At 46.4% G+C, this 27,780-nt stretch overlaps 1 protein-coding gene across 1 annotated transcript in view; it reads left to right on the plus strand.

The window, feature by feature from the left end:
* PRKG2 (protein kinase cGMP-dependent 2) overlaps positions 1-24,937 on the plus strand; it is a 110,658-nt gene extending 85,721 nt beyond the window's left edge. The window contains exons 11-19 of the mRNA XM_060247139.1: positions 766-916; positions 3,233-3,369; positions 7,478-7,567; positions 11,512-11,653; positions 12,123-12,286; positions 13,442-13,564; positions 19,002-19,064; positions 19,256-19,322; positions 24,732-24,937. Coding sequence (XP_060103122.1) covers positions 766-916; positions 3,233-3,369; positions 7,478-7,567; positions 11,512-11,653; positions 12,123-12,286; positions 13,442-13,564; positions 19,002-19,064; positions 19,256-19,322; positions 24,732-24,827 — 1,033 coding nt within the window. The 3' untranslated portion in view covers positions 24,828-24,937. The remainder of the gene's footprint in view (positions 1-765; positions 917-3,232; positions 3,370-7,477; positions 7,568-11,511; positions 11,654-12,122; positions 12,287-13,441; positions 13,565-19,001; positions 19,065-19,255; positions 19,323-24,731) is intronic.
* Positions 24,938-27,780: the final 2,843 nt, after the last annotated feature.

The following is a 27,780-nucleotide window of genomic DNA, read 5'->3' on the forward strand; positions in this document are numbered from 1 at the left end:
ACAGTACCCTGTGGCTAATAGCCACTAATGAACCTCTGCTCCATATATTTATCCAATCCCCTCTTGAAGCTGGCTATGCTTGTAGCCACCACCACCTCCTGTGGCAGTGAATTCCATGTGTTAATCACCCATTGAGTGAAGAAGTATTTCCTTTTTATCTGTTCTGACCTCTCAGCAATTTCATTGAGTGTCCACAAGTTCTCGTAGTGTAAGAAAGGGAGAAAAGTCCTTCTTTCTCTGCCTTCTCTATCCCATGCATAATCTTGTAAACCTCTATCATGTCATGAAAAGTACCTTGCATTAAACTCATAACGGATATTATACATATTCTAGTGCATGTTTTATTCTGCTGGTCCATGCCCATAATAAATCATTGCATTGTGTTGAAGTGAAGTGAAGTGTGTTCCCGGACAAGCGCTCACCACTGAAAGTGCTTATGTGGATTTTCAGGCTGCATAGAGATTCTTGGGGGTGGGCGATTCTTAAACCTCCATTAAGGAAGTCAAGAAGTGTTAAACTTAAATGTTTCAGTACTTGGGCTTGCTTGTTTAATTCATTGATCCTCACCATCCATTTACATCAGTCTCACATCACATCACCTCCAGGCACAATGAGGATAAATACCAAGGGTATGGTAAGCATAATGTATGAGGACATCAGAAATGCTTTTTGGAAAGCCATCAGATCGCTGCAGCAATTCTCTGTTGCATTTTCAGAGACAACCACGCTGAAGAAGATGTCTTGTGCTTTTTTTTTCTCATGCAGAGTTTCTTCCTCTGAACGGCTGCCCAGTGATGTCTCGCTAGAGATGATACAGCTCAAAGAAAAAGTAACACAGTTTCCTTCTTCCTATCCGTTTCAAAACCTGGAAATTGTCGCCACCCTGGGCGTCGGTGGATTCGGAAGAGTTGAGCTTGTAAGCTTTCCCCTTTCAGACCTTTGTGTGGCTTTTGATCAGAACGTTTTGATATATTCAGGGCCAACCTTTATTAGCTTCTGAGATCTGATGAGATCAGGCTAGTCTGGACTGTCCAGGTCAGGGCACTGTGGCTGACATAGCAACTTAAAAACTAGAGCCAACCTTGATTAGCTCCTGAGATCTGATGAGATCAGGGTAGGCAGAGTCGTCGTGATCAGGACTGGTGGACCTTATTTTATTCTAAATTCTTTAACTGGAGTTTCCAGCCTTGCTTATGTGTTCAGGACAGTTCAGAGCACTCAAACAACCAGTTACCAAGACAAAATAACATCACCTTGTAATGGTACCACCCAGGGCTTTTTTTGTATCAGGAACTCCTTTGCATATTAGGCCACACCTCCCTGATGTAGCCAATCCTCCTGGAGCTTACAGTAGACCCTGTACTAAGAGAGTCAGTGTCAATGAGAGCATTTTTTTTCTGGCCATTTTCCCACTGAGCTTACCTCGGAGCGACGTCCCTCTTCACCGCGCAGCATCTGCGCGGATTTCCCACCAACTGCTCCGAGGCTGTTCCGAGGAACCAGGAAGTTCCTGACCTTTTGCGTCGCAAATGGAAACCGCTAAAAACCAGTTTACATTAGCGACGCAAAAGCCGCGACTCGGTTACTCGGAGCAGTTGGTGGGAAATCCGTGCAGATGCTGCGCGGTGAAGAGGGACGACGCTCCGAGGTAAGCTCAGTGGGAAAACGGCCTCTGTTTCTTCTTTTGGGAGGGCAATGGCATCTGCTCGCCGTGCCGAAGGTCCCGGGTTAAACCTCAGCATCTCCCATCAAAAATAGAGCCAGGCAATAGGTGACGTGAAAGACCTCTACCTGACACCCTGGAGAGCGGCTGCTGGTCAAAGCAGACAATACTGACCTTGATAGACTGATTCAGTATTAGGCAGCTTTAGCTTTGTTGCCGGGCTGTAGGCCTGTTTTGAATACTCAAGCCCTGTTACGGCTTATATAATAAATGCTCCCATCCATACAATAAACGCTTCTGCCTTCCACTATATTTGTATCATTTTCGAGCTACCAGTGCAAGATCTGGGTTTGCACCAGGTTCGATGCCAAGGCAGGTAAGGTCCAAATTCTGTGTGCATAGAAGTGTATGCAGGGTGTAATCCTAAAACAAGCTATACCCTTTGAGGCCTGCTTTGACCTACAAGGCCCTCAGCTTCCCTTTCCAGCTCAGAGCCTTGCCTCAGTGTCTCCCGCTAGCTCAGTGCTTGGCTACCACATGGGCCCTCTGCTGCTTTGGGCACCCCTGGGGGAATAGCCAGTGCCAACTGTTTTCTTCCCTCCCCCCTTCTAGGGCTTCCTTTTTAAAATGGGATGTCTGAAATGGTAGCAGTCTATGTGGTACAGAGAACCACTGCCAGAATTAAAAGTTATCCCTAAAGCAGGGCCTTTTTTTGTAGCAGGGACTCCTTTGCATATTAGGCCACACACCCCTGATGTAGCCAGTCCTCCTGGAGCTTACAGTAGGCCCTGTACTAAGAGCTCTGTAAGCTCGTGGAGGTGCTGGCCCTGCCTACTCCCTACGCACAGCCACTGGCTACAATACCTCTCATTACTGCCACTGTTGCAGTGTTGGCTACTGTTTACGGGAAGGGTGGGCTAAAATTTGAATAAATCAAATCAAATTTTTGGTTGCTCTGAAAATCAAACTTCCCCCTCCCCAAGACTAGTGGGTTTTGTTTGTTTGTTTTTAAACAGCCTATTTGTTCAAGTCTGTGATTACTCTGGGCTTGCAGAATCTTAAATCCAGGGATTTTTCTTTTTGAGCAGGAATGCACAGGATCGCAGTTCCAGCTGGCTCGGCATCAGGGGGTGTGGCTTAATATGCAAATGAGTTCCTTCTGGGCTTTTTCTACAAAAAAGGCCTTGTGTAAAACAATGGTGATGTCAGGGGGCGTGGCCCAGGTCTTTTTTTGTAGCAGGAACTCCTTTGCATATTAGGCTACACCCCCCTGATGCAGCCAATCCTCCAAAAGCTTAGAGTAGGCACTGTAAAAAGAGCCCTGTATGCTCTTGGAGGATTGACTACATCCAGGGGGGTGGGGTGTAGCCTATTATGCAAAGGAGTTCCTGTTACAAAAACAGCCCAGGTGTGGCCTAATATGCAAATGAGTTCCTGCTGGGCTTTTTCTACCCCCCAAAAGCCCTGCCTAAATCAGAGCTAAGACTGGCAGATGGGTGGGGGTGGAAGGGGGAACTTATGTCTGTGTATCCTTTCTGGTCATTCTTGTCTCCATCTGCGTGTGCTCAGGTTAAAGTCAAGAATGAGAACGTAGCTTTTGCCATGAAATGTATCAAGAAGAAGCACGTGGTGGATACCAAGCAGCAAGAGCACATTCACTCAGAAAAGAAGATTCTAGAAGAAGTCTGTTCACCATTCATTGTGAAGTAAGTTTTTTCTTCTGTTTTTTTTAAAAAAGCCTTTATATTTTATTGTTCTAGCTCCTACTGAGATAGCTGAACAATATTTCTTTTTGTCCCATCACTAGTTGTCCATTTATCGTATTTTTATCCCACCCCATTCCTTCACAGAACTCGGGAAAATATGTATAGTCCTTACAACAGCCCTGCGTGGTGGTGAATGAGACCAAGACAGCCCCTGGCTGTCTGTACCTAGGGTTTCTTCCACACAGGGATGATTCCCCATTCTGCTCTGATTGCCACTGCAGATGCAAATATATTGGTGGCTGCAGTGATTCTCCTGCATGGCGATTTGCTCCAGCTCTTTCCCCTCATGTAAAAGCACTGAAGCCTCATTTTGTCCTACTCCCAACACACACACATCACACTGGCTCTCCCATAACTCCGATTTCCCTCTCCTTGAGAACCTGTTTGGTGTAATGGTTAAGAGCAGTGGCCTCTAATCTGGAGAACTGGGTTTGAGTTCCCACTCTTCCTTCACATGAAGCCAACTGGGTGACCTTGGGTCAGTCACATTCTCTCAGAGCTTTCTCAGCCCCGCCTACCTTACATGGTGCTTGTTGCGAGGAGAGGAAGGGAAGGTGATTATAAGCTGCTTTGAGACTCCTTTAGGTACTGAAGGGCAGGGTATAAATCCTCCTCCTCCTCCTCCTCTTCCCCCTCAACAACTTTCCATTCTTTGCAATTCAGTTGGGAGTAAAGTTCCATGCATGGAACTCCCAGGGCATGTCTGTCAGTGGGAGGCTGGGACATGTGGGGTTGCCAGCTCAGGGTTAGGAAATACCTGGAGATTTTGAGGGTGGGGTTTGTGAAGGGGAGGGGCCTAAGCAGTGCCATGAAGTCCACCTTCCAAAGCAGCCATTTTCTCCAGGGAACCAATCTCTGTCATTTGTAATACTGGGAGATTTCCAGGCTTCACCTGGAGGTTAGTAAAAAAAACCCACAACTACAAGGTTATAGTGACCAAAATGACTAACAACCGTTAATAAATGCAATATTTGAATTCATTAACCACTCAACTAATAGTGGAATAAACCATATGCTGCAGCATTATTCCATACAACATTTGAAACATTGCCATGCCAATATGGTCCCTTGTATTCAAAGTCCTTGTTCATAACGATCCATTCCCTTAATGGGAAACAGCACTTCCTCCTGAAGGGAAGCAGTGTCCTCGTCTCCCAGATGTGTTCACAATTTATGGAATCCCAAGGAAAGGCCGTTGACTTTGATCCACCTGTTCCAAGGCTTTCATCAAGAACGGATATTCCATCCCCTCAAATATTTCCAAACAACAATCAGTCCTTCAGAAACATTTATATGGAACATGAAGCCTCCAAAATGCTGTCTCAAAATTGGCACACACGCAGATTAGGCTTAAGGCTCAAGTCTCCACGTGGAGGAGGTGACCCTAGCAGAAATGGGGATTTTGTAACTTATGAAACAGTCTATATGCAGAGTATGCTGGATCCAATTCAAGTGCAAATTAAGTTTAAGGCCTGATTTAAAGGTGATGCTGGTACGGCAAAAGACCTCACCCATGGGGCTTTAGGCTTGGTCGCACATGAAACTGCCTTATACTGAATCAGACCCTTGGCCCTTCAAGCTCAATACTGTCTTCTCAGACTGGCAGCAGCTCTCCAGGGTCTCAGGCTGAGGACTTTCACATCATCCACTGCTTGCTCCTTTTTAACTGAATATGCTGAGGATTGAACTCATAACTTTCTGCATGCAAAGCCAAGCCTCTTCCACTGACCCACAGAACTCTCGCATAGCATCTCCTTTGAACCAGGCCCTCCCCCTGCCAAGCGGCTTTATGGCATATATAGGCAGGCCTCAGATTCAGCAGGAGCTCACAGGAGCACAGCTCCTGAACCTTTCTGAGGGTTCCACCTCTTCCTCCCCACCTACCTACCTTAAGAACATAAGAGAAGCCATGTTAGATCAGGCCAATGGCCCATCCAGTCCAACATTCTGTGTCACACAGCGGCCAAATATATATATATATATATATACACACACACACACACATACACACTGTGGCTAATAGCCACTGATGGACCTCTGCTCCATATTTTTATCTAACCCCCTCTTGAAGGTGGCCATGCTTGTGGCCGCCACCACCTCCTGTGGCAGTGAATTCCACATGTTAATCACCCTTTGGGTGAAGAAGTACTTCCTTTTATCCGTTTTAACCTGTCTCCTCAGCAATTTCATCGAATGCCCACGAGTTCTCGTATTGTGAGAAAGGGAGAAAAGTACTTCTTTCTCTACTTTCTCCATCCCATGCATTATCTTGTAAACCTCTATCATGTCACCCCTCAGTCGACGTTTCTCCAAGCTAAAGAGCCCTAAGCGTTTCAACCTTTCTTCATAGGGAAGGTGTTCCAGCCCTTTAATCATTCTAGTTGCCCTTTTCTGAACTTTCTCCAATGCTATAATATCCTTTTTGAGGTGCGGCGACCAGAACTGCACACAGTACTCCAAATGAGACCGCACCATCGATTTATACAGGGGCATTATGATACTGGCTGATTTGTTTTCAATTCCCTTCCTAATAATTCCCAGCATGGCGTTGGCCTTTTTTATTGCAAACGCACACTGCCTTGACATTTTCAGTGAATTATCTACCACGACCCCAAGATCTCTCTCTTGGTCAGTCTCTGCCAGTTCACACCCCATCAACTTGTATTTGTAGCTGGGATTCTTGGCCCCAATGTGCATTACTTTGCACTTGGCCACATTGAACCGCATCTGCCACATTGACGCCCACTCACCCAGCCTCAACAGATCCCTTTGGAGTTCCTCACAATCCTCTCTGGTTCTCACCACCCTGAACAATTTAGTGTCATCCGCAAATTTGGCCACTTCACTGCTCACTCCCAACTCTAAATCATTTATGAACAAGTTAAAGAGCATGGGACCCAGTACCGAGCCCTGCGGCACCCCACTGCTTACCGTCCTCCACTGCGAAGACTGCCCATTTATACTCACTCTCTGCTTCCTATTACTCAGCCAGTTTTTGATCCACAAGAGGACCTGTCCTTTTACCTTGTCCACTGAATAGTAGGTGCAGCTGCATAACAATTCCTGGAATAGGAGAGTGGGCAGCCAGCCAGCCACCAGGGGCTTTGCCATGCCTGCAGCAGCCCTCATTAAGCCATATGCCACACTTTCTCTACTTCTTATGTGATTTTGAGTGGCAGGTGGCTTGCTGGCCATTTGACTGGGGGGGGGGCAGCCCTGGAGAGCCCCAGGTGAGTGAGGCCTGCTTGGGCTGACTGGATCTCTAGCCAGCCCAAGCAGGCCTCGCTTGCCCAGGGCTCTCCTTTCTTGCATCGGGTTGCTTTTGGCTGGTGGGGGGGGCAGCATATGCTAATGAGCTCCGCCACCTATTTTTCTACAAAACAACCCCTGTATGTAGGTACTATGGTCTGTAGTCCAGTTTGGATGAGCTGCCTGCCATGCAAGCGAAGAGACCTACAGGAAGATGCTGCCTCATGTTCAAACAAAGTCTTAAGGCTTTTCCACATTTTTACTTTACTTGCTGTTAAGTTCCTGTCTCATCAGGTCTCCCCCTCGCCCCGTTCCACATATGTTTTGCCCCCTCTAGTGGTCAGTTATGTATCAAACAGCTTTATTTCCAGTTTAACTCCCTGCAGGGAGATAAACTGGAAATAAAGCTAGATTCTAGGGGGTAGCCATGTTGATCCGAAGCAACGGAATAAAGTTTGAGTCCAGCGACACCTTTAAGACCAACAAAGTTTTATTCACGGTATAAACTTCCATGTGTATGCACACTTCTTCAGATACAGACACACAAAAGCTTATACCGTGAACAAAAGTTTGTTTGGTCTTAAAAGTGCCACTAGACTCAAACTTTGTTCTGGAAATGAACAAAGCTGTTTGATATTGTTAGTTGGTTAACTGATTGTGGTCAAATGTGAATGCAGATAAAACGCTTACGTGGCCAAAAAAAAAAAATGTCGGAGACACATCCGAGAAGGGGGTAATTGAAAAAGTTGAAGTAGAATGACTGAGATTTTGTGTTCTGCTCGTTCCCCTTTTGCTGCAGGTTGTACCGCACTTTCAAAGACAACAAATACGTTTACATGCTCCTGGAAGCCTGTCTGGGAGGCGAACTCTGGAGTATCCTGCGGGACAGGTAACATCACACCCTCTCCCATTCAGCCTCTGGCGTTTTCTGTATGAAGACTCCAATGACTAAAGGGGTCTTTTAAACCAAAGACACAGCTCTTAAGTCCCGTGTCATATTAGATTGGTCTGTTGCGTGAGAAATTGTCTAGAGAGGACAGATTTTTCAGAAGCTTTGAAGGTCAGTTTGATAGAGCCGTTCAGCCATTCACATGAAAACTTTTTTTATTTTTTGTAATGTGGTTTGTGGTCTGAAAGGTTTCCAGGCAATAGTTCAGAACTCTTTTTAAGATGAAAATGAGCCTATAGCAGGGGTGGCCAACGGTAGCTCTCCAGATGTTTTTCTGCCTACAACTCCCATCAGCCCCAGCCATTGACCATGCTGGCTGGGGCTGATGGGAGTTGTAGGCAAAAAATTTCTGTAGAGCTACCATTGGCCACCCCTGGCCTATAGGAAAGATACAGTCTTTTTCTTTCTTAGGTGCTTGATTTATTATCTGGCACATTTTCTCTAGATATTCTATTGATCATTCTTCTTTCTGCTGTTTCCTGTGCCAGAGACAGGTTGTGCTTTGGGAACTGGAGTGGGGAATGGGTGTCTAAACGCTCCACTAATTTTAGCATCTCGGCTGTATAAGTCAGAAGGAGGTACAGCGCTGGAACTGAATTAGCCAGATTAGAAGAAGAGGTTGCAGTCGGAATAGCCCTGAGAGCCGGTTTGGTGTAGTGGTTAAGTGTGCGGACTCTTATCTGGGAGAACCGGGTTTGATTCCCCACTCCTCCACTTGCACCTGCTAGCATGGCCTTGGGTCAGCCATAGCTCTGGCAGAGGTTGTCCTTGAAAGGGCAGCTGCTGTGAGAGCCCTCTCCAGCCCCACCCACCTCACAGGGTGACTGTTGTGGGGGAGGAAGGTAAAGGAGATTGTGAGCCGCTCTGAGACTCTTCGGAGTGGAGGGCGGGATATAAATCCAATATCTTCATCTACCTCACAGGGTGTCTGTTGTGGGGGAGGAAGGTAAAGGAGATTGTGAGCCACTCTGAGACTCTTCGGAGTGGAGGGCGGGATATAAATCCAATATCTTCATCTACCTCACAGGGTGTCTGTTGTGGGGGAGGAAGGTAAAGGAGATTGTGAGCCGCTCTGAGACTCTTCAGAGTGGAGGGCGGGATATAAATCCAATATCTTCTTCTTCTTCTTCTGATGAGCCCTGATCTCATTAGAGCCTGGAAATGAAAGCAGAGTCATCTGTGGTTAGTGCTTGGATGGGAGACCACCAAAGAAGACTGGGATTGCTATGGGGAGGAAGGCAGTGACCAGGCCTTTTTTTGAGCCAGAATGCAGCTCCAGCTGCCTTGGTGTCAGGGGGTGTGGCCTAATATGCAAATGAGTTCCTGCTGGGCCTTTTCTACAAAAAGAAGCCCTTGCAGTGACAAACCACCTCTGCTTACCTCTTGCCTTGAAAACCCCATGGGAGGTTGCCACAAGTCAGTTGTGACTTGATAGCACGTGCTTACGATTGCACTGACTTGGATTGCCCAGGTGTGCTCAGTCTCGTCAGATCCCAGAAGCTAAGCAGGATTGGTCCTTTTTTTTAACTTGGTGAGGCCTGGGTGTCAAGACCCTCCTTCAGTTCAGTAAGTTTGATGTAGAGAGCCAGTTTGGTGTAGTGGTTAAGTGTGTAGACTTATCTGGGAGAACCGGGTTTGATTCCTCACTTCTCCACTTGCACCTGCTGGAATGGCCTTGAAAAGGCAGATGCTGTGAGAACCATCTCAGCCCCACCCACCTCTCAGGGTGTCTGTTGTGGGGGGAGAAGAGTTGGGAGATGGTAAGCCACTCTGAGTCTCTGATTCAGGGAGAAGGGCAGGGTATAAATCTGCAATTCTTCTTCTAAATCACACAGTCCATTTCAAAAGGCAGGTTTATTCACTGACAGGTGTAGAGGCAAAACAGGGTTTTGCTAAGACTAAGGATTCCCCCCCAGGGTCCTCCTCCTTATAGGTTATCTTTAACCATTACTATTTCAAGCAAAACGCGGGAAAGCAAAGCGGGAACATTTGGCGGGCATTACTTAATAGTCTTGGGAATGCAGGTGCGCCATATCAGTAGTGAGCATAACAGTCTGACCTTGAGCCGTGTCTAGGCTGGTGGAAAAGGCTTCCTAACTAGTTACTGAGATAAGCGATGCGGCAGGGAGGGAGTGCAAAGCAAAGTGAATCATACATTGTTACAGAACTGCATTTCTGAAAGTGAGACCCAATACAAGCATTATATTTCTGCAATATGTCAAGACCCTTGTCACTGGGGTCTTCTCAGAATTACACTATACTACAGAGATCACTTCCCCTGAAGAAAATGGCTCTTTTTGTGGGTGGACTCTATGGCATTATATACCCCACTGAGTTCCTTTTCTCCACTGTGGAAGCTTGTCTTTTTGTTCAAGAGAAGTCCTATACACCTGTGGAAGAACATTCATAGAAATTGTATAGGACTTTTTTACAGCCTTGGGACTGTGTCTGTAGAACTCTGCGCTGTACTGGAATTACATTTGATCATTCATGGACTGTGACTGTATTATGATACAATCTTAATAGTCGATATAATACACTTACATGTTATTTTTGCTGGGGATTTGCACGGTCTATCTTGTTTTGTATCATCTAGAGACCGGGATGCCTTGTGTTTATTTGCTAACTTCCAGGTGAGGCCTGGGGACTTCTCAGAATTACAACTGACCTCCAGACTACAGAGATCGATTCCCCTTGAAGAAAAATGGCTGCGTTTGTGGGTGAACTCTATGGCATTGTACCCTTACCTCCCAAACCCTGCCCTCTAGGCTCCACCCCCAAATCTTTAGGAATTTCCCAGTCTGGAATTGAGTGTGCATTATGTGCTGACAGGTTGCTTCTGACTTACGACAACCCTATGAGTGAATGTCCTTCGCAGCGTCCTGTCATTCAGAACCTTGCTCAGGTCTTGCAAAGTGAGACCTGCAGCTTCCTTGATTGAGTCGATCCACCTCCTGTTGGGTCTTCCTTATTTCCTGCTGCCTTCAGCTTTTCCTAGCATTGATTTTTTTTTTTCCTTTTTGGTATTTTTGTTTAAAAAAAAATTGTGTGTATGCACCTGTAAATCATGGTGACCTCTGGTGACTGACCCCTACTAGAGGCCTGGAGGATATTCAGGGAGGTGGCTGAATAAAGCCTGCCCCTGCCTCCCGACTGCTGGTATTCCAAGGAGGTCTCCCATCCGAGTACTTGCCAGAGTTGACCCTGCTTAGCTGTCGAGATCTGACAAGATTGGGCTTGCCTGGGCTAGCTAGGTCTGGGCTTTTCCTAGCATTGTTGTCTTTTATGAAGCCGCCTTATACTGAATCAAACCCTCGGTCCATCAAAGTCAGTATTGTCCACTGACAGCGGCTCTGTAGGGTCTCAAGCTGAGGTTTTTCATGCCTATTTGCCTGGACTCTTTTTAGTTGAAGATGCTAGGGATTGAACCTGGGAACTTCTGCTTACCAAGCAGATGCTCTACCACTGAGCCACTGTCCCTCCCCAAGCTTACTTTTCCTGCTCTAAGACTTGCCTGCTCATGATATGACCAAAGCATGATAACATAAATCTTTGTGTAAGAGCAAGGGGAGCAGCATTGTGTAGTTTTGCCAGATTGGACCTCAGTGGGGTTACCGGGCCCCCTGGCCACTGGTGGGGGGTAGGGGGGTAGGGCTACCAGATCCAGGTTCTTCTGAAAATTTGAGAATGGGGCCTGGGGAGGACAGGGACCTCAGTGGGGTACACCCTCCAAAGCAGCCATTTTCTCCAGGGGAATTGATCTCTGTAGGCCAGAGATGAGCTGTAATTCTGGGATATCTCCAGGTCCCACCTGGAGGTTGGCAACCCTACTTGCAGGGTCATTATTTGGAGAGATAAAAATGAAACCGGTCGCTCTATTTTAGAGGCAGTTTCGATGAAACCACTACAAAGTTTTGCGTCGGGTGTGTGACAGAAGCCGTAGAATATTTGCATCGCAGCAGTGTTATCTACCGGGACCTGAAGCCGGAAAATTTAATTCTGGATGCCCAAGGCTATGTAAAGCTGGTAAGTTTAAAAATCAAAATAAGATGAAAAACTGTTTGCATAGCCCTACAGCAGAGAAAGTCTTGTTTTGCATTCAGTGATACATCCTCCAAAGGGGGAATTGGAGAGCGTTTAATTCTTGGAGTCCCAGCGCACTGAAGCCCAGATTGCTTTTTCCCTCGTGCATTAGGAAGAAATGTTTCCTTTGAGGGATCCATCTTCCCCGCATATATTGATTCCATCCCCACGCATCTTGATAGTTGGTTCTCCTTGCTACCATTTCCGTTTGCACTGCGTTTCTGCAACTCATTTGCCTGTGCAAAATTGTAATGTGGGAAGGAATTACTCTCAGGCTGCTATCTTCATGCCCCATCTCATGGGGACCCCTTTGCAAAGCTAATTGTTGACCAAATAATGTCTGTTTAGATTAGGGTTGCCAGTCACCAGGTGGTTAAGAAAACCCATGAATTTTGCTTTTCCCCCCAATAAGGTTGATTTTGGGTTTGCAAAGAAGATAGGGGCCGGACAAAAGACCTGGACCTTTTGTGGCACTCCCGAGTACGTGGCTCCTGAAGTCATTCTGAATAAAGGACACGATTTCAGTGTGGATTTCTGGTCACTCGGAATACTGGTCTATGAATTGCTCACGGGAAAGTAAGTGCCAGGTTACGCATTCCAGGTGTCACTGTTTTTGGAGCTTTTATGACTAGAGAGGTTTTCAAAAATAGGTTATTTTTGTTCATTGCTTTCTCCATTGTTCATTGGGTTGCAGTGGTGGAGTATGTAGACACTTCTAGTACACAGAAGGTCCTCCTGGCATCTTCAGTTAGAAGGGTCACAAACTGTAGGTGGGAAACACTTTCTGCCTGAGACTTCAGAGAGCAGCTGGCGTGTGGTCTGTCTAGACCAGGGGTGGCCAAACTGGCTCAGGAGCCACATGTGGCTCTTTTACACATATTATGTGGCTGTAGAAGCCCCCACATCCCTGTTGGTTGGCTTGGAAAAGACATTTAAAGCTAAAATTGCTTTCTTTCCACCTCTCCCTCCCTCCTCCCTTCTACACGCATGCACAGGAGATGGCAAAAACCTCCATGATCCCTTGCTAAACTGGCCTAAAGAAAAATTGCTGACTGACCCCAAAGTGGCAATCAGCATTTCAGGAAGTTTTTCCTAATGTTTAGCTGAAAACTCTTTTAATTTCAACCCATTGGTTCTGGTCCACCCTTCTGGGGCAACAGAAAACAATTCTGCACCATCCTCTGTATGAAAGCCCTTCAGGTACTTGAAGATAGTGATCATATCACCTCTCAGCCACCTCCTCTCCAGGCTAAATATACCCAGCTCCTTCAACCTTTCCTCAGAGGACTTGGCCTCCAGACCCCTCACCATCTTTGTTGCCCTCCTCTGGACACATTCCAGCTTGTCCTTCTTAAATTGTGACGCTCAAAACTAAACACAGTACTCTGGGTGAGGTCTAACTAGAGCAGAGTAAAGCGATACCATCACTTTAATTATTAATAATAATTGATTAACGTTTGAAATAAAAATTTCTTCCCACTGCACCATTATTTTTCCTTTATCTCTTTGCAGCCCTTTGTTTTTGTTCTCTAAAAATTAAAACTGCATCATAAAAACAATTAAAACCAAAAGTAAAATAAGTATATCAAAACACAGACCCAGCAGTTTGCTTTTTGCTAATAAAAACAATTCACAGCCTTACCATCCTCTTTCTTCTCAACCATTCTGTTTTCTTTCTTTTTTTAAATTTATATATATGTACGCTTTCTGAATTGTGACATCTCCTTCCAGTCCTCCTTTTTCGGGGGTTGATCAGATGATGACCTACAATTTGATTCTAAAAGGCGTTGAAAGACTGGATTTTCCCAGAATAATATCAAAGCGTCCTGAAGATCTGATTCGGCGGCTCTGCAGGTGAGAAGGGCAATTTGGGACAAAAGCTTGAGAAGAATGCTTTAGCTGGCTTTACATTTTCTGTTTGGCACTCCAAATCAAAAAGACTGCATTACAAACATCACACATTACCTGTTTTAGTCCAGTACAACCTTCCTGTTTGGATAGGCTTCCCAGATATTAACAGCATATAACTGTTTTGTTTTGTTTTGTTAATGATCAAGGTGAACTGGATGCTTGATATTTCATTAGTGCTTGCCATTGGCATGGCGTTTTTTTGTAGCAGGAACTCCTTTGCATATTAGGCCACACCTCTCTTATGTAGCCCATCCTCCAAGAGCTTACAGGGCTCTTAGTACAGGGCCTATTGTAAGCTCTTTGAGGATTGGCTACTTCAGGGGGTGTGGCCTAATATGCAAAGGAGGTCCTTTGTCATGAGCCCTGATGAGGAAGAGCTGGAAGGGTTAACAGACCTGGAAGAGTTGCCAGCCAGTTTCTCAGCTGAACAAACAGCAGCTGGCCCATCAATCACTCTCCAGGCACCAGTGTCAGCTGTTGACGATCAATCTCCTCCAAGCTCTCCTCCTCCCATCTCAAGAGTTCGAAGCAGGCTCCGGAAAAAACTTTCAGAGCGAAGACATGAGGCACGCAGATGCTTCAGATCTCTCAGCCCTGAGTTCTAGCAGAGTCACTGCCACCCAGAGAGCAGGCTGATTGAGACTCCCAGATAGCTCCCACCCAGGACTTGGTAACCTTGTGGAAGCAACAAGTCTATTCTCTGGCTTGCATCCATGCTCTTTCCTGATCCTGACCTACTTGATTTCCTTGGCACCCTGATTTTTTTGTCTTTTGGACATTGACTTCTGATTCCGGTTTGTGATTCTGCATTGGTGGCTTGGCTCCTGTTTGACTTCCTGGACTTTGACCTTGGACTCCTGCCTGCCTGCACCCTGAGAACGTGACATCCTTCTACAAAAAAATCCCTGGCCATTGGAATGTTCAGTGCTTTATGCTGTGATTCTTTCTTTTTACTGTCTAGTTGCTTCATCCATGTGATGCATTTTGAGGAAAGATGGTCTTAATTTGTGCATGCTACAGGAACCTTTTCCTCCATCTTTTCCCAGGCCTATTGAGATTCTGGCCAGCTGAGTCACAGGCAGATTTATATGTAATGGACCACCAAGGTTTGCTGTTATATGAGCAAGCTCAAGTTTGCATACTCTCCTCTCTTCCCTTTCCCCCATGTGGCCAAGTAATTGGAGATCTCCTCTTTCATGGCACACCATAACTTTGTCATTGCTTTAGAAGAGACAAACTAATTTTTCACTTTCCCTGCAATCCAGGAAACCAGACCATGGGCTCTTCGGCATTCTCATTTTGTCAACTTGTTTGGTGTAATGGTTTGGTGTAATGGTTAAGCCAGTTTGGTGTAATGGTTATATGTGCGGACTCTTACCTGGGAGAACCGGGTTTGATTCCCCACTCCTCCACTTGCACCTGCTAGCATGGCCTTGGGTCCGCCATAGCTCTGGCAGAGGTTGTCCTTGAAAGGGCAGCTGCTGTGAGAGCCCTCTCCAGCCCCACCCACCTCACAGGGTGTCTGTTGTGGGGGAGGAAGGTAAAGGAGATTGTGAGCCGCTCTGAGATTCTTCAGAGTGGAGGGCGGGATAAAAATCCAATATCTTCTTCTATTTGCTTCTTCTTTTTTACTTTTCCACAGATGCTTTGCTCCCTCTAGCAGTCAGTTTGATATTACATTGGTATATATATATTTTAAAAAGGTAAAGGTAGTCCCTTGTGCAAGCACCGAGTTGCTACCGACCCATGGGGTGACGTCACATTACAACGTTTTCACGGCAGACTTTTTATGGGGTGGTTTGCCATTGCCTTCCCCAGTCATCTACACTTTCCACCCAGCAAGCTGGGTACTCATTTTACCGACCTCGGAAGGATGGAAGGCTGAGTCAACCTTGAGCCGGCTACCTGAACCCAGCTTCCGCCAGGATCGAACTCAGGTCGCAAGCAGAGCTTGGACTGCAGTACTGCGCCATGAGGCTTCACTCTGCACCATGAGTCTCTTCCAACATTGGTGTATATTTGACATAAAAAACCTGCAGTTTAAATCTGCAGGGTTTTGCACAGGACATACTGTGATGTAATATTGAATCGGCCACTAGAGGGAGCAAAACACATGTGGGGAAAAAACAGCAATAGGGACAAATAAGCAATGAAAATGAGAATGCGGAAGAGCCCCACAATTTACTCCCACTTCAGAGTCTTGGTTTGCAGGCAAGTTACATACTACCGTTTGTCAGTTCCATCCAGGTGGCTCTCTATGAACCGTATGCTCTGAACCCAGAAGAACTTAGTTGTCTGACCACACATAGGGAAGAAGACAAATGAGTGCTGGAACCCAAGGATCCCATGCATCTAATTCACAGCAAAGCATGATTTCGCATTACATCTGAGCTAAGCTGCTACCTCTTCTCCTCCTGTTAGCTGAATATGAGAGAGCCCCTTTGGTTTCTCTGTTTGCATTGAACCTTTCATTCCGGTTGCTAGGCAACTGACATAAAATTGAGTACAGGTCTTTAAGCCATTTTAACACAGTGGGTTGGATCCAGCCAGGGTTTTGGGGGGTTTTTGCTCATATCTTGGCTGATTGCTCTCCTCATGAAATCCCAGATGGCTTTTGTCCATGGAGGTCCCCACGACCCCCAACCTAGCCTGCTTGGTGGTCCAAGGAAACTTCTTCCTTCCGTTTTCTTACCAGTGGGTAATTTGACTGGATCTAACCCACAGATTCTACAAAATGTGTAGAATTGGAAGGCTGAGAGGCTGTTTGTCCTCATGGAGGTTTCTAAAGGGGTTGTAATTTGTCACCTCCCATCACTGCAAATGGCAATACCATTGCAGATCATGTGTTGACCCCCGCAGAAGTCAAAGGTTGCACAAAGCATGAACCTCAGTGTGGTACCTCTTTTCTTGATGTACTGCTTCCTACATCAGAATGCACTGAACAAGACCCCAAGGGTTTATGCCAGGGGTTTCAAATGTCCGCACCCACAGGCTTAATCCATCCCCCAGAGGTAGGGCTGCCAAGCCCCTGGTCTGGACAGGGAATCCCCCGCTCAGGAGATTAGCAACCCACCAACCCACATTGGGTTAGCAGGGGGAACTTCTCCCTGCATCGCTGATGCAATGTCACCCGGAAGTGATGTCATCAAAATGGTGGTGCACACACGGGGCCGCTTTAGGCGGTTCCAGAAAAACTCTGTGGTTTTTCTGGAAGCTCTAGCCATTTGGGAGGTAAAACTCTATGGTACCATAGATACCATAGGTACCATAGATACCATAGAGTTTTAACCTTCCAAATGTCTGAGGTTCATGTTTTGTGCAACCCTTGACTTTTGCAGGGGTCTGTATATGATCTGCAATGGTATTGCCATTTGCAATGATGGGAGGTGACAAATCACAACCCCTTTAGAAACCTCCATGAGGACAAAGCCTCTCAGCCTTCCAATTCTGAACATTTCGTCGCATGCGCATGAAAGTCCCTCGCTGGGACTTGAAGAGGACTTGGCAACCCTACCCAGAGGGCTTCGATCAGACCTGCCAGCAACTGGCTATTGCCTGCTTCCTTCAGTCATTTTTTATTTGTCCCCTGTGATGAAGCAGCCAAGCAAAGCTACCTTTCACTCTTTCCCTTTCCTCCCTCCCTCTTCCCAAAGGAAGGAGGAGTCCCAGTTAGTGGAGGAGCTTGGCTCTGTATCTCTGCTGTATGATTGAGATAGCCTGTGTTGTCAGGCTCTCTCAATCATACTGCAGAGCTACTGAGCCAAGCCTCTCTTCCCTCTGATGGCTGAGGCTCCTCCCCCTCCTCATACCTTTGGGAGGGAGGGGGGGGAAGAGGGAGAGTTTCCTTTGCCCAGTTCCCTCCATTGATCACATGGGAGAAATACAAAGAAAACACTTCTAAGACCAACAGCATTTTATTCAAGGTATGAGCTTTTTTGCCTTGCAGCACACACACAAACAAAAAGAGAGAGTGTGTGGTGTTGGCTCGTTATACCAGAGTTCTCCTGAGTGCAACTGGATTTGCCTCCCCCTTTTCACTGTATTGATGCCTTCATGATTCAGAAGAGACTCCATAACAAGTTCGCCTAGCGCATTTCCTTTGATTTTTCTTTCACATTTTCCTTTGATTTCCTTTGATTGATTGGGGGTGTTGAACTTAGACTTCCCAGATAGTAGGCCAATACTAACCACTATACATTTCTGCCTCACTATTCTTACACTGTCACATAGAAGCTGTAGTTATTTTTCTGGGGAAGACTATAGTTTTGTAGACACATAGTCTGTGCTTTGGTGCCTTCACATGTTCCTGATTAGCACAAGAAGCAACGTATGTACAAAAGTTCACAATGCCCAGCCATTTCATGTTTTCCTCTGGGTCTTAGACTCAAAGCATTGACCATGAGATTTCTGTCAATAAATCAAAAGTAGGTTTGCAGCTTAAAGATGCACACCTGAACAACACCTGAACAGCATACTCAAGATTGCTACAGCACAAACATTGTCTCCAGTTTTTGATGCAGCAATTCAGAGCAAGTGGTGTCAGTTATCAAAGCAAGCATGCTGCTGTTTTAAGCAAGTTTTATTTTAAGTAAAACAATTCTTTGATTGTGTTTGTGCCCTTTATAAAGTTTATATCTGTGTTTCCTGGCATTGCATTTTATGACACACTTGGCCTGGTCTGACAAGGTCTCATTTATGTCAGATCCAGCCCTCATAATAAATGAGTTCGACACCCCTGGTTTATGCTCTTAGCCTTTTGGCTTACATTTAAGAACAAACCTACAAGATTTAGCTAAGACTGAAAGGTTGTGAAGGGCCCAGCTTCCATAGCAGAGCAGGTATTTTAACCCAGTTGTCCCAGGTCTTAGTCCAAAACTCTAAACATGATGCCACACGAGTGTCACAACCCATCAGTCTTGCCCCCGGGGCCAGCCAGCAGATCTTGAGGTGGTGGTGGACTTGCTCAGAGTGAAGCTCTCAGTACAAGAGCCAGTTTGGTGTAGTGGTTAAGTGCGCAGACTCTTATCTGGGAGAACCGGGTTTGATTCCCCACTCCTCCACTTGCACCTGCTGGAATGGCCTTGGGTCAGCCATAGCTCTCGCAGAGTTGTCCTTGAAAGGGCAGCTTGTGGGAGAGCTCTCTCAGCCCCACCCACCTCACAGGGTGTCTGTTGTGGGGGAGGAAGATAAAGGAGATTGTGAGCTGCTCTGAGATTCGGAGTGGAGGCCAGGATATAAATCCAGTATCTTCTACTAATGTGCTGAACCCTTTAAGGGTACTAAACTAACACTTCAGATTGTACCAGGAAGCTAATAAGTAACAGTGAAGGTAACACTATTCCTAAATGCTGAAACATATTATGCCTTTTTTTTTTTTTAGACAAAACCCTACTGAGAGACTAGGAAACCTGAAGAATGGGATACATGATATAAAGAGGCACAGGTAAAGAAAGAATGAAAGAAGGCGCTCAGGGAGTGTCCTGTACATCAGGACCTCAGCTTTTGTTCCTCTTTCTATGTGAGCTGAAATCCAGAGTGTGAATGCAGTTGTCTTTCAGCAAAGATGTGCCTTTTGTTTAGGATAATCCACCAGTGAAGCTGCCGTATATGGGTCTTTGTGTTCTTCTCTGTTAGGTGGCTGAACGGCTTCAATTGGGAGGGACTCCGGGCCAGGAAGATAACATCACCTTTAAAACGAGAGGTATGAAACTGAGTGTATTTTTAACATCAAGGCTGCTTTCCTTTTGCTCGCAAGCTTCCCTCCATCTTTCCCCTTCCTCTTTTTGCGCAGTGCGTGATTAAAGATTCCTGACTTGAAACAAATTCCAGTTTCCTGTGGCATTGAAAGGCAGAAACCCATATGAATTGGCATTTTATTCCATACAAACTGAGATTAAAGAGCTTTTTAAAAAAAGAAAAAGAAAAAAAAGAATTAGAAACCAGATTTGGGGCAAATAAGCAAAGCAGGACAGCTATGACGAACCTGGGCAGTATAATAAAAAGTAGAGAAATCACCCTCCAACAAAAGTCCGTATAGTCAAAGCGATGGTATTCCCAGTAGTAATGTATGGCTGTGAGAGCTGGACCATAAGGAAGGCAGAGCGCAGAAGAATAGATGCTTTCGAGCTGTGATGCTGGAGAAGAAGCTTGAGAGTCCCTTGGACTACAAGAAGATCAAATCAGTCAGTCCTAAGGGAAATCTACCCAGACTGTTCCCTGGAAGGTCAGATGCTGAAGGTGAAGCTCAAATACTTTGGCCACCAAATGAGAAGGGAGCACTCACTGGAGAAGATCCTGATGCTGGAAAAGACAGAAGGCAAAAGAAGACGGGGACAGCAAAAGATGAGATGGCTGGACAGTGCTACTGACACAAATTTGAGCAGACTTCAGAGGATGGTGGAAGAAAGGAGGGCCTGGCATGACTTTGTCCATGGGGTCGCAAAGAGTCAGGCTCGACTGTGCAACTGAACAACAACAACAAAGCATAGCATGATTCCTCTTGACTCCTTAATTTATATCTCATGGGGAGTTTGTTTTGGAATCATAGAATCATCAAACAGTCGGTCCTGGAACATTTAGAAAGAATGGATGTGATTACTAAGAGCCAGCATGGTTTTCTCAAGAACAAGTCATGTCAGACTAACCTGATCTCTTTTTTTGAGAAAGTGATTACCTTGCTGGATCAGGGGAATGCTGTAGACATCGTTTATCTTGATTTCAGTAAGACTTTTGATAAAGTTCCACATACTATCATGTTGACAAGTTGGTAAAATGTGGTTTGGATCCTGTTACCATTAGGTGGATCTGTAACTGGTTGACAGATTGCACCCAAAGAGTGCTTGTGAATGGTTCCTCATCCTCTTGGAGAGGAGTGACAAGTGGAGTGCCTCAAGGATCTGTCCTGGGACCTGTATTGTTCAACATCTTTATCAAAGATTTGGATGAAGGAATAGAGGGAATGCTTATTAAATTTGCAGATGATACAAATTTGGGAGGGGTTGCAAACACAGAAGAAGACAGAAACAGGATACAGGATGACCTTGACAGGATGGAAAACTGGGCTAAAACCGATAAAATGAATTTTAACAGGGATAAATTTAAAGTTCTGCATTTAGGTAGGAAAAATCCAATGCATTGTTATAGGATGGGGGAGACTTGTCTTAGCAGTAGTATGTGCGAAAAGGATCTAGGGATCTTAGTGGATCATACACTGAACATGAGTCAACAGTGTGATGCGGTGGCTAAAAAGGCAAATGCAATTTTGGGCTGTATCAACAGAAGTATAGTGTCCAGATCATGTGATGTGGTGGTATCGCTTTACTCTGCTCTGGTAAGACCTCACCTGGAGTATTGTGTTCAGTTTTGGACACCACATTTTAAGAAGGATATAGACAAGCTGGAATGGGTCCAGAGGAGGGTAACAAAGATGGTGAGGGGTCTGCAGACCAAGTCCTATGAGGAAAGGTTGAAGGAGCTGGGGATATTTAGCCTCGAGAGGAAGCGGCTGAGAGGTGATATGATCACCATCTTCAAGTACTTGAAGGGCTGTCATATAGAGGATGGTGTAGAATTGTTTTCTGTGGCCCCGGAAGGTAGCTCCAGAACCAATGGGTTGAAATTAAATCAAAAGAGTTTCCGGCTCAACATTAAGAAGAATTTCCTGACTGTTAGAGTGATTCCTCGGTGGAACAGGCTTCCTCGGAAGGTGGTGTGTTCTCCTTCCTTGGAAGTTTTTAAACAGAGACTAGATGGTCATCTGACAGCAATGAAGATCCTGCGAATTTAGGGGGAAGTGTTTGTGAGTTTCCTGCATTGTGCTGGAGGTTGGACTAGATGACCCTAAAGGTCCCTTCCAACTCTGTGATTCTATGATAGTTGGAAGGGGCCTCCAGGGTCATCTAGTCCAACCCCCTGCACAATGTAGGAAACTCACAAATACCTCCCCCTAAATTCACAGGACCCTCATTGCCATCAGATGGCCATCTAGCCTCTTTTTAAAAACCTCCAAGGAAGGAGAGCCCACCACCTCCTGAGGATACATGAGTGCAAACAGAATACATGAATGCAAACAGAAGCCAGCGGAGGGCATGAGAAACAAGCCACATTTGTGATCAGTTGTGGCTAGTTTGTGTGTGTGTTATGTGGCATCTTGTCTCTTCTGACTTGTGGTAACCTTGTGAATCAATGATCTCCAAAATGTCTGATCATTAACAGCCTTGCTCAGATCTTGCAAATTGAAGGCTGTGGCTTCCTTGATTGAGTCCATCCATCACATATTGGGTCTTCCTCTTTTCCTGCTATCTTCGACGTTTCCTAGTTTTACTGTCTTTGTTGTTGTGACTTAGCATGTCTGCACTGACTTAAAATCCCATAGACACCGGTGAGCCTGCACTGGTGAGCAGTGAAGGGCCTAACTACGTGTTACACTGCTTATAAGAGCCAGTTTGGTGTAGTGGTTAAGAGCGTGGACTCTAATCTGGGAGAACTGGGTTTGATTCCCCACTCCTCCACATCCACCTGCTGATGCAGCCTTGAGTCAGTCACAAGTTCTCGCAGAGCTGCTCCTCTCAAGAGCAGTTTCTGTCAGAGCTCTCTCACCTACTTCATAGGGTGTCTGTTGTGGGGAGGGGAAGAGAAAGGAGATTGTAAGCTGCTCTGGGACTCCTTTGGATACTGAAGGATGGGGTACAAATCCAATCTCTTCTCTTCTTCTTATGGCCCAGCCCAAGTCCTGTCAAACCTGACTCATGCTGTAAGTTCCATGCTGAAACTTCTCAGCTGTGTAGGCAGGGCCCGCCCTGCCACCACTTCTCCAAGTGGGGGGAGGCTTATGCCACCTCTCCCCACATGGGAGAGGCTCCCTGCCCGCCCCCCTCACTGTCCCCCTGCCATCCCCCTCCCTTCCTTTGCGGTGCTGCAAGGCAGCGCTGTGCTCCTTCGCCCCTCCCCCCCATCAGGCTGCGCTGTGCCGAGGCTGGTCCTTACTGGCTTCAATGCGGCTGGTGCAGCATCTAGTCCTTTGAAGATCCCACAAGAGGAGACTTCGCTCCCCCTCCTTCCTGGAAGTGGGCTCTTCAAAGGATTAGATGCCATGCCAGCCACTCTGAAGCCGGTAAGGACCAGCCTCAGTGCACTCATCTGATTCCACCAGGGGGGGGCAGGAGAAGCATGAGGGGGGGTGGGCAGCAGCAGCGGGGGTGGGAGGCAAGCAAATTAGGCATTTGGCGCCGCCCACCTGCTGGCGCCCTAGGCAACTGCCTAGTTTGCCTAGCAGGCGAGCCGGCCCTGAGTGTAGGGAACTGATTTGAATCGGCATGTGGGGAGAGAGGGCATAAGCCTCCCCTCACTCCATTTTTCTGACCTAAAGATGCCTGGAGAGCTGCACTTGGAGAAATTTATGTGAACAGATGGGTTACACATAACACTCCTCAGTAGGGCAGGTAGCAGCTTCGTAATGTGCCGTTGCTGCAACCCGGATGGCCCAGGCTAGCCTGATATCAAATCTCAGAAGCTAAGCAGGGTCAGTCCTGATTAGGACTTGGATGGGAGACCACCAAGGAAGCCCAGAATTGCTATATGGAGATGGGCAGTGGCCAACCTCCTCTGAATGCCTCTTGCCTTGAAAACGCTACAGGATCACCACAAGGCACTTTCCACCACCAGAATATAGTTAAGCCCTGCATTGCCCCTTGGAATTGGAAGTTACCGAAGCAAACTGCATTCAGCTTCAGACTGTAGACTGTGGCTCGATGTTTAATGGGATGATGGGGAGGCAGAAGAGCTTATGCCGCATCTTGTTTATCCTGGGTTGTGACTTCTGCAAAGTAGTCTAAGCAGGTCTTTTTTGTAGCAGGAACTCCTTTGCACATTAGGCCACACACCCCAATCCTCTTGGTACAGGGCCTACTGTAAGCTTTTGGAGGACTGGCTACATCATAAGAACATAAGAGAAGCCATGTTAGATCAGGCCAATGGCCCATCCAGTCCAACATTCTGTGTCACACAGCGGCCAAATATATATATACACACACACACACACACTGTGGCTAATAGCCACTGATGGACCTCTGCTCCATATTTTTATCTAACCTCCTCTTGAAGGTGGCTATGCTTGTGGCCGCCACCACCTTCTGTGGCAGTGGATTCCACATGTTAATCACCCTTTGGGTGAAGAAGTACTTCCTTTTATCCGTTTTAACCTTTCTGCTCAGCAATTTCATGGAATGCCCACGAGTTCTTGTATTGTGAGAAAGGGAGAGGTGTGTGGCCCAATATGCAAAGGAGTTCCTGCTACAAAAAAAGCCCTGGGTAGAAGAGGGGTTAGTGCTCCTTTGACCTCCCAAAAATCTTTGCTAGAGATTTGTGGGGTTCACATGAACAAAAGGCAGGAGACTGAAGAAGAAAAGCCAGTGGGATCCAACAAAAAAAAAAAAGGTCAAGCAAGGGTATAGTAAAAAGAACAGAAGAATGGCAGGGGCTAAGGCAGTGGGGTAGACATTGCCGGTGTCACAAATGACACAGGGCCCATGCTGTGATTCCACATGGGGAAGAATCTCCATGTGGGAAGTCTTATGCTCTTTTCTTCCTCTCCACACTACAGTGCTGTCTGCTTCTAATAATAGGTTTGCCAGTCCACCTGCTATGACGAGAGGCCTCCCTCTGATTATTGCTGTGGAAAAAAATGTAACTGCCACCAGCCTCTGCACCAATACATCACTTACAGGTACAACCCAGAAGTGACACTGGGTAGCTCTAGAAATCACCAAAAACTCTCTGGTTTTACCATAGATTCCCCCCTCAGTTATTCCTAGAGCTACCCATTGTCACTTGTGAGTGCCACAGTGATGTCAGCAATGTTGTCACAAGCCCCCCAACCTTCTCCAATAAATTCACAGCAAAAACCACACCAAGGGCTCCACACACAAAGGAAGAAATTCTTTGAATCCCAGTGCTAGGAGGTGAGAACTAAAGAAGGCCTTGGCCTCCATAGGCTGCTTCTTGGCCACTGTGTGAAACAGGATGCTGGACCAGATGAACCACTGGTCTGACTCAGCACCCCTTGTGTTCTTATGACACTTTTAACTTAAGACTCTTGTTATTTCGTCTTTAGCTTTCAGGTCCGATGGATTACAGCTATTTCGACAGATACCCTCCTGAGCAGAGCATCCCACCAGATGAGCTTTCGGGCTGGGATAAAGATTTCTAAGAGAACAAGAGCCATACTTTGTAAATCAATCTTATAAACAACCACCGATTGTCTGCACCAGTCACCGACATCCTTGTTAAGAGCTCTGCCCAGCTGCATTAACATCAACAGGACTTCAACGTTTGAATTCGATGCCCTGTGGACCACACCCTGATTCATTTTGTAACCTCCAGAAGGGCGTGGGAGCAAGAAGTTGCTCTTTAAAGGACAGAAGCAGAGGGGCCCCGTGTCCGGAAAGCATCCTTCCCCATCGAATTGCAGGTTGAATTCTCCAGCTACCTCTTGCAGAGGTGTTCGACGCATTCGTTCCATCAGCATCTGTGCTCGAGCGTGTTTTGCATACAATGCCACTGTGAGAAAGGCTGGATCTGGAGATGAAAAATGAAGGAGCACCAGAGGTGGGGTGGGCGGGGAAGAAGCCAGAAACAGAGCTGCATTCTAATGAGTTCTATGGAGGTGACCTTTTCCTTTTTCCTCCATCAGGGAAAACAAAACCTAGATCGATTCCCCACTAGCCTTATGCCGCTCTCACTCTCCTTTTCTCCACGGGGCTTCCGTCGGATTTCACACTATCGGCCCCGGGGCTGCAACTTGCTTCGCCTCTTTCGCGCAGCAGACAAGATCCTCTAAAAACCAGTTTGCTGTGTGAAAAAGGCAAAACAAGTTGCAGCCCCCGGGCAGATAGTGTGAAATCCGATGGAAGCCCCGCAGAGAAGAGGAGCATGAGAGCAGCATAAGGTTAGTGGGAAATCGGTCTCACACTTTGTAAAAAGCTGACTCCTGGGTATTTAGCCTAACCCTAACATTTATATAGAGTTGTATCTAGGGCTGACAGTAGGTTTCCCAGGTTCCCCCTGGCCAGCGGTGGGAGGGGGTTCAATGCCATAGAATCCTCCTTCCAAAGCAGCCATTTTCTCCAGGTGGACTGATCTGTTGGAGATCAGTTATAATCCCATGAGATCTCCAGCTTCCACCTGGAGGCTGGCAACCCTAGTTTCGTACAAGAATGCTTATCAGGAGATCTAGATTGGCTGTAATTTATTTTTGCCGGTCTGCTTGATGGCAGACCTGTGTTATACTGCCATTTAATTTGCTAATTGATCCTTGGGTTCTGATCTTTTTGAGTGTTTCCATTCAACTGTAACTCTCACCCATGCGAGCATCCTTTCCCTTCCATTATTCTTCATCTGCCGGGGACACCAGCCCAAGGCTTTCTACTCTTCAGATCCACAAACAAACCAGGGATTGTTCGTGATGAACATGAACCTCACTCATTGCTGTGCTCGCAGCCTCTCCTGCAGTAAAAAGGTAAAGGTAGTCCCCTGTGCAAGCACCAGTTGTTTCCGACTCTGGGGTGACGTTGCTTTCACAACATTTTCACAGCAGACTTTTTACGGGGTGGTTTGCCATTGCCTTCCCCAGTCATCTACACTTTCCCCCCAGCAAGCTGGGTCCTCATTTTACCGACCTCGGAAGGATGGAAGGCTGAGTCAGCCTGAGACGGCTACCTGAAACCAGCTTCCGCCGGCATCGAACTCAGGTCGTGAGCAGAGATTTCAGGCTGCAGTACTGCAGCTCCGCGCCATGGGGCTCCTGCAGTACTGCATGCCAAAACAGAAGTCTCCAGGGAATGCCAGTTCCTCATGATGTCTGAATGTGGCCTTGAATTGAAGTGTATGTGTATGTATGGGCGAGTGTTTCTCCAGCAGTGGAGATCCTAAACCAGGGTTAAACCACGGTTCTCAGTTGCTGGAAAGAAAACAAACCTTGGTTTGTTGAAGTACCAGATGTCAGAGGAAACTGGTATCAGCTTAAAGATTTCAGTCGTCAGTCTTGTTGTGCCACAGGAGAAAGAGAAGGTTCAGCAAGAGACGAGGTTCAAGTTTGTCATGAGGAAAAACAAAGCCCCGCACCGGTTTGTTCCTGATGTCTGAACAGGAGCGTGGTGATGAAGCACTTGTGAGCACCTTAACATGAAGTCGTCTTCTTCTAGTGGATGACTTACGTTTGCTTTCCCCCCATATAACACAACTCCAAGAGTTTAAACCCCAAGCACACTGGCCATGTTGACGCAGAAGAATGTAGACGAGCGTAGATCGGTCTTTCAGGTAGAATTTTTTATATATATGCTAGAAGAGTTTTGATTCCTAATATGTTGATTAGAATGAAAAATCAAATCTTTCTATTTTTGCATTGTGGAAGCAATTCCTTTTGATGGAGCGCTACAGATTTAATGCCAGTGGATGAAAAGTAGTAAAAGAGATTGCCCTAAGACCACTGGAGAGGTCAGTTGGAGTATGGACTCAGGGATTATAGGGTCAGATTTCCCAGGCTGATTGAGAACTGGCAAGAGGCTGGTGGGTTTTATGGGATCTTGCCAAATGGTTGGAATGGGGTCTTGCCAAATAGTTTAGCACCCGCAGGGCTTTTTATGTAGCAGGAACTCCTTTGCATACTAGGCCACACACCCCCATGTAGCCAATCCTCCTGGAGCTTACAGTAGGCCCTGTACGAAGAGCCCTGTAAGCTCTTGGAGGATTGGCTACATCAGGGGTGTATGACCTAATATGAAAAGGAATCCTTGCTACAGAAAAAGCCCTGAGCCCCAGAATTTGCTTATGTTGCCTATTGACAGCGGGTGACAGCTGTTTGTCTTAGGATGGTCACTTGTGAACTCATCATATGGAATGGCAAGCACACATGGGTACCATCTGGTCACACATTACGGCAAATTTTACCAGCCATTCCCCATCCTCTCCTCACAAGCACACTGTGTTTCTGATTGTTTGGAGCTGTGGAGTAAAACTTGAGGTAGTTAGCCCAATCCTGGTAGCAGTGAGAATTTAAGCACACAACTATCTAAACAGGGTTTTTTTTACCATCAAGTCATGGCTGGTATATGGCGACCCATAAGGTTTCCAAGGCAAGAGACAAGCAGAGGGGATTTGCCATT

The sequence above is a fragment of the Heteronotia binoei genome, chromosome 9, assembly GCF_032191835.1.
Source record: "Heteronotia binoei isolate CCM8104 ecotype False Entrance Well chromosome 9, APGP_CSIRO_Hbin_v1, whole genome shotgun sequence".
NCBI lineage: Eukaryota > Metazoa > Chordata > Lepidosauria > Squamata > Gekkonidae > Heteronotia > Heteronotia binoei.